The sequence below is a fragment of the Elgaria multicarinata genome, chromosome 3, assembly GCF_023053635.1.
Source record: "Elgaria multicarinata webbii isolate HBS135686 ecotype San Diego chromosome 3, rElgMul1.1.pri, whole genome shotgun sequence".
Lineage (NCBI taxonomy): Eukaryota > Metazoa > Chordata > Lepidosauria > Squamata > Anguidae > Elgaria > Elgaria multicarinata.
In genome coordinates, this window is record NC_086173.1 from 50,989,291 (window position 1) to 51,001,978 (window position 12,688).

General features: G+C 42.5%; 1 protein-coding gene across 1 annotated transcript in view; it reads left to right on the top strand.

Annotated features, from left to right (window-relative positions):
- The window catches only part of HEATR9 (HEAT repeat containing 9), a 31,869-nt gene that overhangs the window by 2,640 nt on the left and 16,541 nt on the right, over window positions 1-12,688 (top strand). Inside the window, exons 2-6 of the mRNA XM_063121495.1 lie at window positions 1,528-1,574; window positions 6,036-6,205; window positions 9,769-9,865; window positions 11,840-11,896; window positions 12,373-12,429. Coding sequence (XP_062977565.1) covers window positions 1,528-1,574; window positions 6,036-6,205; window positions 9,769-9,865; window positions 11,840-11,896; window positions 12,373-12,429 — 428 coding nt within the window. The remainder of the gene's footprint in view (window positions 1-1,527; window positions 1,575-6,035; window positions 6,206-9,768; window positions 9,866-11,839; window positions 11,897-12,372; window positions 12,430-12,688) is intronic.

Consider the following 12,688-nt stretch of genomic DNA (forward strand, 5'->3'; position numbering starts at 1 on the left):
CTGGATAAACATCTGTCGGGGATGCTTTAGGGTGGATTCCTGCATTGAGCAAGGGGTTGGACTCGATGGCCTTGTAGGCCCCTTCCAGCTCTGCTATTCTATGATTCTATGATTCTATGTGAAGAAGTCCTTCCTTTTATCTGTCCTGAATCTCCCACCAATCAGCTTCATGGGATGATCCCGGGTTCTAGTATTTTGAGAGAGGGAGAAAAATATCTCCCTATTCACATTCTCCATACCATCCTCTCTGCACTCAGTTTAAAAGTTAACATCTCTGGCCAGGTATCCTCTTTTACAGAGGACAGTCCTCTATTTGAAGGGCTGCCAGAGGACTGCCCTCTATCTGAAGATGTTATCTATTATACTGTCTGTTTTATCTTTTATACTGCCTGTTTGGTGCATTCTCTTCCCCTCCTTATTGTTTTATTATGATTTTATTAGAATGTAAGCCTATGCGGCAGGGTCTTGCTATTTTATTGTTTTACTCTGTACAGCACCATGTACATTGATGGCGCTATATAAATAAATAAATAATAATAAATAATAATAATATTTGAAGGGGTGTCAAGCTTTTCTACACGAGACTGTTATTCGCTATATCCACTTTCAGATTCGCCACAGAATTGAGATGTGAGCTCTGCACAAAGAGCGTTTACTTTCTTGCTAGATGGTACTGTGGTACAGCAGGATAGCACAATTACACATGGAAAAAGCATTTTCTTTCGCTTTTAAAAACAATACCGCATTTCCCTGCTCTAAAAAACTTGTCGAAAGTGCTGTTAAAAACAGAAGCAAAAATAGGTCATGTCATTGTCTAAAGAACCCATGAACAACTGTGAGTAGTGAATGACAAGAGGACAATAAATGCCATGTGTAGAAAAGCTCATAGTCACTTACATAGTACATTTACAAATGTGGAAAAAGGTTGAAATGCTTCTTTAAAAAAATAGGACAAAACAGAACACCAATATGCATATAATCTGCATCTGTTGATTTATATGTACAGATACAAATTTAGAAATTATTATCAATAGAAATACAGTACATCCTGTGGAAGACTGTGACCAGCTGAACTGTGTGCCTGCCTGTCCAGCCTGCTGTTCAGGTGCTGAGTGTTGATGGGCGACACTTCTGATGGTTCTTGATCTTTAAACTGGAATTGGGCAGGATGAGCTTGTCCACTCGAGGCATTTATTGTGTGCTCATGATTCCGTATTCATGGTTGTTTACAGGATCTTTAGGCAACTTCATGATCCTGCAGTTTAGTTCTCTGTGATGACAAACGGGCGAGCATAAACAGATGAGTATCTAGTTTGGCCTAAGTGAACATAGGGTTGTAGCCTTAGTCGTGGAAACGCAATGCTTTGTTCCTATTTGAAACATGGCACCTGCCTTTGTTCCAACGATGAACTTTACTGCACAAAAGCGGATAAGACATTGATCACCAAAGAAGTAACATACTGCTTTGAAAGGTGATGAGGTTTCCTTTGCTTCCCTCTCTCCCTCTCTCTCTCTTTTCTTCAACAGCCAGGAAAGCTGTTCAGCTGAAGATAGCAAAGAACTCCTTCCACCAGGTAAGTGGTCTTTGCGGTAGTATTTGGAGTTCGCTGAGAGGAATCTGGATATTTAATTAGGGTGACCATATGGAAAGGAGGACAGGGCTCCTGTATCTTTAACAGTTGTATAGAAGTGGGAATTTCAGCAGGTGTCATTTGTATGCATGCAGCATCTGGTGAAATTCCCTCTTCATCGCAACAGTGTAAGCTGCAGGTGTTAAGTATATGAAAAGAAATACTTGCTTAGTCATTAAAATTGTGTGTGTATGGCTATCTCAGGGTTAAACAGAGAAAGTATATCTGTGGGCAATTACCTTGAGATAGAGGCTGTTCTGGGAACCTTGCCAAGATTCTAAGTTAGCCTCATCACAGCTGTATGTAATGTAGATAAGAATTGTGTAGATCTGTATATAGTTTCTCACTTGTGTAAAATGGAACTGATCACTGCTTACTGATCACTGCTCTACGATCACTGCTCTCTGTGTATGCCTCAGTGTGCTGATCTGAACTGATCTGAATTGGACTGCATAGAAGCCTGAAGGAAATAAACCAGCTCTGCTGTGTAAGACCTGCGTGATGTGTGTTTGTTTCTGAGCACAAACAGAGTTCCAGAAGGAGAAAAGTTCTGGCACAATAACCCAACAAAGGTTATGGGCCCAGTCTAGCCTAGACCAGCCTACGCCAGCCTAACCCAGGCAGAAGAACCAGAACTTGATGGGAACGGTGCAGTATCAGAACCAGGAGTCTGCTAAAACAGAAAACTGTTGATGAAGGAAGACATCAAGCTAAAGCCAGTGCTGCAAAGTGAGGAAAAATCTCAGTCGGCTGACTCTGAGGAGGACTCTGAGCAGGAGGACGGTGAGATACCAATTCCTAAAGCAGAGGGAATGGCAGGAGCTAATATGTCTGGTTTGCATCAATTGTTGGAAAAGCTGAATGACTCTAACTATGCATTATGGTCTTACAAAATGCAAATGTATCTGATTCAGGCTGAACTGTGGTATGTAGTCACAGAGGATCCACCAGATAGAGCAGATCCACAGAATGCTAAATGGTTTAAGGACGATGCAAAAGCAATGGCAGTTATTGCATTAGCTGTGGAAGACTCTCAAATTTCCTTCATTCAGTTTTTGAATACATCAAAAGAGTGCTGGAATGCGCTACAAGCTGTATATCAAAGAGAAACAGCGGGCAGTAAAGTAATTCTAACCCGGAAGCTGTATGGAATGAAGCTGAAACCAGGGGAGTCTATGTCAAACCATTTGAAAAGCATGAGAGAAATCTTCAATCAACTCAGGGCACGAGGGATGGAGTTTACAACTATACACCAAGTCTATGTGATTTTGTCAAGCCTTGATTCATCGTACGACGCGGTTGTCACCATGATGGAAAGTCAAGAGGAGAAAAATTTAACCCTCGAGTATGTAGCTGGAAAACTACTGGAAACCTATGAAAGAAGACAAGCTTCAAAACAACAGAGCCTTAAACATCCTGTGGCTGAATTTCAACAAAGCCATAAATCTTCTGACGTGGTGGCTGCATTAAAGGCAAGGAAATGCTTTAATTGTGGTTCCACAGAACACTTAAGGCGGGATTGCAACAAGAAGAAGAAAAAGCAGTCGACAGCAAAGTGGAGAGAAGAAAACAACATGAATGAAGCTGAATCAACAAAGAAGTGTCTTCTAGCAAGAGTCAAAGAGACAATGAATCCTTGGTTTTTGGACTCTGGGGCTTCAATAAGTATGGCAAAAGACAAACTTTCATTTGTAACCTTGGAAACTTCTACTTCAGAGCAAAAGTGTGTTACCCTTGCAAATGGAACAAAAATCCAGATTTGTGGTGTAGGTAATGTATATTTTGATTGTCTGGGAGTTGAACTACAAAGTGTTTTATATGTACCAGAATTGGAAACAAACCTTCTAAGTGTGTTTCAGTTAACAGAAATGGGGTATGAGGTTTGTTTTACTGAAGAAAATTGTACTATAAAACAGGGAAACAAGGTTTGTGTGCAAGGAATAATGAAAGAATCTTTGTATGTGATTAATACTTGTACAGAAAATGAAGTTGTAGCCAGCAAAGTCACAACAAAAACAATAGCCAATTGCAAACCACACCAAGAGTGTATCCATTTAACTCATAAAAGGTTTGGTCATGCTAACTATGAAATAATTTCTAAGATTCCAGAATTGTGTGAAGGGGTGAAAATCAAACCATGTTCTAACTATGTAGAATGTAATGTATGCAGTGAAACCAAGTGTCATAAGTCAAACATTCCAAAACATAGTGAGAGAACAACAAAAAGAATTTTTGAATTAATTCATGCAGATCTTGCAGGTCCTTTTGAGACAAGTCAAGGAGGAAACAGATTTTTCTTGTCTATTGTTGATGATTACAGTAGATTTGGATTTGTGTATGTGTTAAAACAGAAGAGTGAAACTTTTGGAAAGTTTAAAGCCTTTGTTAAGTGGAGTAAAAATAGATTTAAAGAACCTATAGCTAATCTAAGAACGGACCGGGGAGGTGAATTTCTTAGCAACCAATTAAAAAAAATTCCTCAGTGATGAAGGTATACAACATGACCTTACTGCTCCATATTCACCATTTCAAAATGGAGTTGCAGAAAGGAAAAACAGAACCTTGCAGAACATGTTAAGAGCTCTATTGAAAGAGTCAGGATTGTCTAATCTGTTCTGGGCAGAAGCTTTGTCCACCTCAAATTATTTGTTAAACAGGCTTTACCACTCTGTACATGAAAAAACTCCATATGAAATGTTTTACAAAAGAAAACCTAGAGTGTCACATATAAGGGTTTTTGGAAGTAAATGTTTTGCTCATATTCAGAAAGAAAACAGACCAGGAAAGCTAGCTCAAAGAGGTTTGGAATGTAAACTGTTGGGATATGATACACAAACAAAAGGCTATCGTTTGTGGTCTCCATATCACAAAAGTGTAATTGTGAGCAGAGATGTAGTTTTTCATGAACAAATGCAGGAAACAAAACAGTATGTAAGTTTGCCTGTAGAACAGAAAGCTGTAGAAACAGAAGAAATTCCTGAACAATCTCAGCAAGAGAGGGAGGGGGAAGAAACTGTGGAGGAGGAAACTATGCCTGTAACTATGCCAAGACGATCAGAAAGGGAACGCAAAGCTCCAATTCGTTATTCAGATGAATACCAAAGCAAACAGGTTTCTCATAGAGCATTACTAATAGCCTATGAACCTACTTCATTTGAGGAAATTCAGGAAATGGAACCTACAGAAGCTCAGGGCTGGCATGAAGCAATGTCAGAGGAAATCAGAGCAATGGAAAAAAATGAAACGTGGGAACTAGTACCTTTACCTGAAGGTCGTAAAGCCATTACCAGTAAATGGGTATTCAAAGTAAAACAAAATGAGAAAGGACAGGTGGAATGTTCAATGGTAAAACACAAAGAGATGCTTTAAAGCTAGGTCTCAGATTGTAACACAATTTAAACAACATGCGCAAGAGGAGGACTGTTAAGTATATGAAAAGAAATACTTGCTTAGTCATTAAAATTGTGTGTGTATGGCTATCTCAGGGTTAAACAGAGAAAGTATATCTGTGGGCAATTACCTTGAGATAGAGGCTGTTCTGGGAACCTTGCCAAGATTCTAAGTTAGCCTCATCACAGCTGTATGTAATGTAGATAAGAATTGTGTAGATCTGTATATAGTTTCTCACTTGTGTAAAATGGAACTGATCACTGCTTACTGATCACTGCTCTACGATCACTGCTCTCTGTGTATGCCTCAGTGTGCTGATCTGAACTGATCTGAATTGGACTGCATAGAAGCCTGAAGGAAATAAACCAGCTCTGCTGTGTAAGACCTGCGTGATGTGTGTTTGTTTCTGAGCACAAACAGAGTTCCAGAAGGAGAAAAGTTCTGGCACAATAACCCAACAGCAGGAGCCCTGCCCTCTTTTGTATCTGGTCACACTAGTAAGAGGGCAGGGCTCCTGCAGCTTACACTGTTGCGATGAAGAGGGAATTTTACCAGGTGCTGCATGCAAACAAATGACACCTGCTGAAATTCCCTTTTCTGTGCAACTGTTAAAGATACAGCAGCCCTGTCCTCCTTTCCATAGGGTCACCCAAAGGCAGCCAAGAAATATTTTAAAGAAAGAAAGAAATAGGCTAAAATGAAAATAAAATGCCTAAGCATAGGCTCGTACTTTGGTGTAAGCATTCCGGGACTCTTTCATGTGTTGGAATTAACTTTCATAATTCCCAGTCAGCATTGGCATGGTGGCTGAGAGTTATGGGAACAGTTGCCGGGGAATTATGGGAGCTGTAGTCCAATACATACGGAGGGCACCAAGTTGGGGGAAGATTGGTGTAAGCATTCTGAGGCCCATTGCCATAGTATTACGTCTAAGAAGACCAATGTATTACTGACAGCAAGAGTGATTTGCTTTGTTCCTGTCCTAGTCCTGGTGATTCATTTCCCCCTTCCTAGAATCCTCGTGAAACTTATCCACATAACCCTTCAGAGTGGAGAACATACACATTTGAGCCTCGCTTTATCCAGCCCAGAATTGTTGAGCAGCCTGATGCAGCTAGTTTGAAGAAGCAATGTGTCTACCAAAAGAAGCTGGAGAAGGAGAAATCTAAGACCATGAAGAAAAAGTAAGAGAGGGAATGCTGAATTTCTGTCTCTGTGGTCAGAGTTGGGTAAAATAAATGCATTTCATTAATGTTTTAAAAGAAACACAAAATATTTTGTTTAACGGTATCTTGCTGCTTGGAGTGCAGAGATTCCTGACTATATTATGCAGTTGTTATGCTGGTGTAAGCTCACTATTGGCTTGAAAAACTGCTAGGAAAGCCTGGCCCCAAATTAAACAGAATAAGCAATGCTGCAAATTCAAACAAATTTAGCACAAATTTAGGAATAAAGCAAAATAAACAATGGTAACATAACCTCTTGTTTGGCCCTTGAAGTCTTCAGGAAAGATACAGATTTGAGTAATGTAGGCATTTTATTTGACAAGATAAAATTAAAATTATGACTTGGGACAACTCATTTGTCTTATAAATGGAAATTAACCGAACAATAAACAAAGAAGCCAAGGCAATCCTTGGGATTGTACTGAGGAAATGCTAACCTTAGACGGCACAAGCAATTTTAAGTTTGTTTGTTTACATTTTTAAAGAAAACAGCGGAAATATTTCAGAGAACATGTCTCACCATTCCTTTAGTACTTTTAAACCTGGACAAGACCCCTCTTCCTTTCTTAGGGGTTAAGGATGAAAGATGTTCAGTAATGCAAGTTTGGGTGCTGTTACTCCAGGTGATGCTTCTTCACCATTTTCCATACCTCTAACTCAGCTGAGGACTGAACTCTTATCCTCACTCTGAGGCATGCAGGGCCAGCCCTATTATTAGGCAGAGTGAGACGGCCACCTCAGCAGATTCTGGTGGGTGGAGAGTGAAAGCAAGATGTTGGAAGACAGAACTGTGTGAGCCACATGTCTTGACCTGCAATCCCTAAGCTAGCACGCTGTCGTCAGGTCCAGAGGAGGATGCTGTCCCATTGACAGTGCAGAAGTAAGATTTAACTACCACTCCAGTTAGTTTCTGTATATGGAACTGGTGGAATGGCGGTGTGGGTGGGGGAGCACCTTGTCTTTTTCTTTAGGCAGCAAAATGTCTTGGGCTAGCCCTGGAGATAGGGGAGGACCTTTCTTATGTATTTCCCCCCAATTTTTGTATCAGAAATCTTCCTTCTTTTTCCTAATATCCAGTAGGTGGTGCTAACATATCAGAAATCCTTCATGTTTGTCAGAGAGGGGTCAGCCTGGGACATTGTCCTAGTTTAGGTATTAATATACTATCTTTTTAGCTGTACAGATCAAACTGTCTGTATGAGACCCACCTCAACGGTTTCAACTGCGTTTCGTATTCAGCTGAACTCTCAAGTCTTGAATAATAATGGAGCAGACCAACTCTAATTATAGCACATACTGCCATTGTATCAATTCCATTACAATTTCCATTGTTTTTCAAGGCACTATAGGTCAGCATAATGTAAAGACAATGTATTTGTGATTGATTTATTCATCCCTTCTCAGACGTCAGTTTACAAGGGGGAGAATACTCATTGAACTTGGACATTTTTTTAATAGTACACAGAGCCTAAAAATCGATTTTTAAATTACACTAATGGCACAATCCTATGTATGTTTAGATGGGGGGAAAGTCTTCCTGTCTAAACACACAGGACTTGTTTCTAAACACACAGGACTTATTTCTATCTAAACATGCGTAGGAGAGCAATCTGGTTCTGGAGTTACGCAGTCTCATGGGTTAATCGGATTTGACGGAAGCCCTGCTCCACTAGCAGAAAAGAAGTCAGCTATGCTGGCAGAAGATATTCCGCCATTGGAGCTGTTCCGAAGGCAAAGATACATGGCAGAAATACGAAAATGGGGGCAGAGTTGTGAGTGGAACTGGGGCAGCACTGCACAATATTTACATGATATCCTATATTCCTTGAGACCATGGCCACATCCCTCTTGACTGTGAAACTTTACATCAGCTCTGGACCCAGCACAAATAATTTCCCTTCCATTGACTTCAGCGAGATGGGAGAAAGTTAAAAAAATACCCACCCTGCATCAACCCACATTACTACAAAAGAGCATTTGGTATGATGTTACTCAACACCCAATCACAGCACACCACCACCGGTATATAAACCCCTCAGAAGCACATTGTAACTCTGCTGCAAAGTCTACCAGTGCCAACAGGGAGGACTTTCAGTCTCCCAACTAGGGTAGCAACACTTTCCCTGTTCCGTAAACAGGTCTGATACCAGTTGAGAAATGATCTCTCATCCAGAAAGCTTGGAGTTGCAATCAGACAAGATATTGCTTCACTCCGTACCTCCACTTCAACATCTGGACTGATGTGTATGAATTTTCTCCAAGCTGAAATGCTTTACGAGTAGGATCAGACAGTGACTTGGACTTAGTGACTTGGAAAGAAGATAACATTCATTACAAAGAGCACTGGGAAGTGATCATCGTCACTTCAGGGTTTGCTCATCCACCACAAGGGGCACAGTGTTGCTGGGTATGGAAGTGATTGCTGAACACGTTGGATGGAAGATAGATGAGGAACTGGTGGTGGGAACAATTGGTTATCTAGCACTCACTGAAGGCTTGATCCACTGATTCCTATATGTTAATGGATGGGTTAGCATAATAACAGGGACACCAGAGATGTTCCGCATTTTTAGAATCTCCTCCATGCACAACATAATAGAAGTCGGAAATCAGCTGCTTCCCATCTTTCACGGGCTTGCTAGTATAGCATGGATTTGTGTTGCAAGAAGTTTTTTTTTTTTTTAATGAGTGTGTGTTTTATATTATGTTTTATCATATTGTGTTTTAGATTTTGATTTTTTTAATTGCTCAGAGAGCTTTGACTATTGGGCATTATAGAAATGTAATTGATGATGATGATGAAAGAATGCCTTCTAACACCCTCAATGAGTGTGTTGAAGACCAGCTTGTAAACAGCTGATAATTAGGAGTGTACGGACCCCCCGCTCCGCCCCGCGGGCCGATCCAAAAATTTCGGATCGGCCCACTCCGCGCCGCTCCGCCCATACTCCGCTCCTCTTCGCAGTGGAGGGGAGTGGTGCCAGGTAAGGCCGGGAAAGGAGGGCGGGGGGGGGTTACCGGGCCCTGCCGCCATCGCCGCCCATACAGCGACGGCGGCAGAGCCCGGTAAGGGACCAAGGGGGAGGGGGGGCTTACCTGCCTCCGTCCGCGGTCCGTCGGCTTCTTCAATTGAGTCCACGGTTCAGCCAGGAAGTCTGGGCCGCAAGTGCGGCCTAGACTTCCTGGTTGAACCGCAGGCTCAATCGAAGAAGCTGAGGGACCGCGGACGGAGGCAGGTAAGGGAGAGGAGGGGGTTTACCGGGCCCTGCCGCTGTCACCACATGGGCGACAGCGACAGCGGCAGGGCCCGGTAAACCCCACTTACCTTTCCGGCGGAGCTCTGGATCGAGGCGAAGGATCCGCCTTCACCTCGATCCTCTTCGCCACGCTCCGTCAGCCCCCCAATCCTCTTCGCCTCCGCCTTAAGGGGAGGCGAAGCACCCCGCTCCGCTTCTAATTCGCCAGTCCGATTAGAAGCGGAGCACATCCCTACTGATAATGTTGTCTCTTCTCTCATTCAGGTCAGACTTTTTCCTCTCAAAGTTTGTCAAGTTAGCAAAGATTAAAAAGAAAGAGATCTACATTTGGGAGGAAAAGTTGAAACCAGAAAGGATCAAGGTCAGAAGTCAAAGGTTATGATATGCAACAAGGCTTCCGTCAAGAGCAGGTTTAAGAATCTTAGTTCCATTGCTATTGATTTGTTCTTACCCACTGTCTGGGACAGGGAACCTTTGATTGTGTGGGCTATATTGCCAATTTTAAATGTGCCAATGGATCTCGCTTAAAAAAAAAAGTGCACATGTTTATTCTTTCCCATGCACACATGATGGAGGTACGGGTGAACTCTTTCTCACATTCATTGCAAGCATTATTTTATTTTATGGGGAAAAGGAACACCTCTTCCTTTCTTTCTATGACTTTGACTTGCTTGAGTAGTAGCGGTGCTAAGACAGCTGCTCCTCTGCTCTGCAGTTTGTTTGCATTATTGCTATTCTCAGCATCTGAAGCTCTCCAAGAAGGGGCTGGCTGGAAGAACTGGCTGTTTGATACCTTCCTGGAAACTGAGAACAGGAATCTGTTACACTGGCAAACAGGGTGTTTTTTAATCATGTGACTGTGGGGAGGCATTTGCAGAGGCGAAGCAGTAGACGAGAAGGGGGCTGTTTAATCCTTCCCTCACCCATCACTTCTCCCTGAAATCCTGTGTGCATTTGCCATCCCCCCCTGCAAACCAGCCTTCTTTGAAGTCACCCATCCACTGCTGGCACCTGGACAGCAGACTGAGCAAGCACACAAGTCACCTTGTCAATGTCACAGTCTTCCCCAGTAGGGTGAGATGCGTTGTGTTTCTATTTAAATTATATTCATTATCTCTAAATTTCCATCCATTTCAAAATTCCCATGTGTACATTTTATGCAAAGCTGTATCTTCATTATTTGGTGATGTGCAAGTGACCACCCTAGTGGAAATAGAAAATAACTCTCTCTCCGGAAAGGCACTGCGAAAGTAACAGGGCCAGTCTCTTAACTCTGCTGAAATCATTGTGGCTTTTCCCCAAAATCAAGTCTGGATTGAAGCCTAACATTACTAAATCAGATTAGGAATTTACTTCTGTTCTGAGTAAACATATTTAGATTTGTGCTGCCATCATGTAATCCCTTAATCACAGCTTCTTGAGAGGCAGGGATGCCCCTCCCATGAAGCAGGGAAGGTGCCTGCCTCAGGCGGCAAACTGCAAGGAGTGGTGGATTGGGGCCCCCACCTCACCCTCCTTGCCTGCCAGAGCCAGCCCCAGAGGGATGTGCCACCGCTGTGTGCCCCCCATTGCCACTGTGCCTCCCACTGCCCTTCCTACTCCATTGCTGCTGCTGCCACCACTGCCCACTCTGCAGGGCTTTTCAGAGCGAGCGGTGGGTAGGTGAGCTTTCTGAAAAGCCACATCAGCTGGAGAAGCAGCCGGAGTGGCTCTTTAGAGACACTGCCAGGCCCAAATGTCTGCTTTGAAGGGTCCTTCCTCAGAGAGAGGCATTGTGGGAATGGGTGTCCCTGAAGATCTCCTATACCATGGTGAAAATTGCAGGTGGCAGTGCATGTACTTCCTCAGACGGTGGGAGATGGGCCATCCCGATTGATCAAATCTCTTGAATAAAGAGGGCTTAACTTGTGAAAAAGAGAGGTGGAATGAAATCAATTACATATTGGTAAGACCCATTGACTGTTTTACTATTTATCACTTACACAGTCCTTTGTATAATTGTTTTTTTTTAAAAAAAATAATCACATCAATCCTATATGTCATGAAGTGCCAGTATTATTTCCATTTTACTGGCATGAAACTGAGGCTGAGAGTGCTTAAGGTCACACAATCAATCTATGGTAGACTCTTTATTTACCCAGCCAACACTGTCTTAACAATTTAGATCGATTGTCTGTAATTGGACTTAATTGTGTGGCTAGGTAGGCAAAAAGTACCAGCAAGTACTTTTCCATTGTACCACTTACAAAAGAGCTGTAATCCATCACAGTTACTTCCACTCTCTTCTTCCTCCCATGTTAATACAGCTGTATTTTTTTCCTTTGCATGCTTGTAGATTCTCTTAAAATGCTTAGACTCCCCGGTGGAACTTGAACAACTCTATGCAGCTCAGGTAAAAGGAAGCCTGTTTATTTGGTCTAGAACTATAGTATTCTTGTATGGGTCCCCTGTGTATGGTCCTCATGTGATTGCATACTTCTCTGTTGACCATTCACCACAGCAGACTTCTGGAGAACAGTTGAGCAGCTTTATTAAGGATAACAAATATAACTGGCTTTGAGGCTTACAAACGCAAGTCGTGTGTTGTAGGGCGGTTAAGAAGCAACCCGGCTACACTGTGCACTGTGTTCAGATGGCGTGGCAACCCACGCTATATCACGGTTAATTATGCAAATTACAGTCATGTGACTAGCATGTGCAGGGGCACATAAAGAACCCATGATGGGGTCTTTCGTCCCTGCAATCATCTGAATTTGGTCAACATCTTTCTGTAGTTTCCTTCTCTTGTCCTGAGCCGAGCTGAAATCTGTAAGAAGTGGAAAAGGCTGCCCTACTAATTATTCTGATTTCTCTGGCTCTTCTCTTTAGGCCCTTGGAAAACTTGGATTTGGTGAAGAATCTGTTCTATCTGCACTCCATAATACAGTAAGTATAATCACTGAGGTCTCTTGTTCTCTTGCACTGAGCATTTAGAGATTTTTTAGGGTCTAACCTACCTTTTCTCAAGCTTGGTGCCCAGATATGGCTGGACTAACTTCTGTTGTCCCCAGACAGGTTGACTCATGGTCAGTGAAGATGGGAATTGTGGTCCAACAACTTCTGCGGAACCAAAGTTGGTCCAATCTGGCCTTCCTCAACCCAGTGCCCTCCAGATGTGTTGCACCACAACTCCTGGCATGTGGGA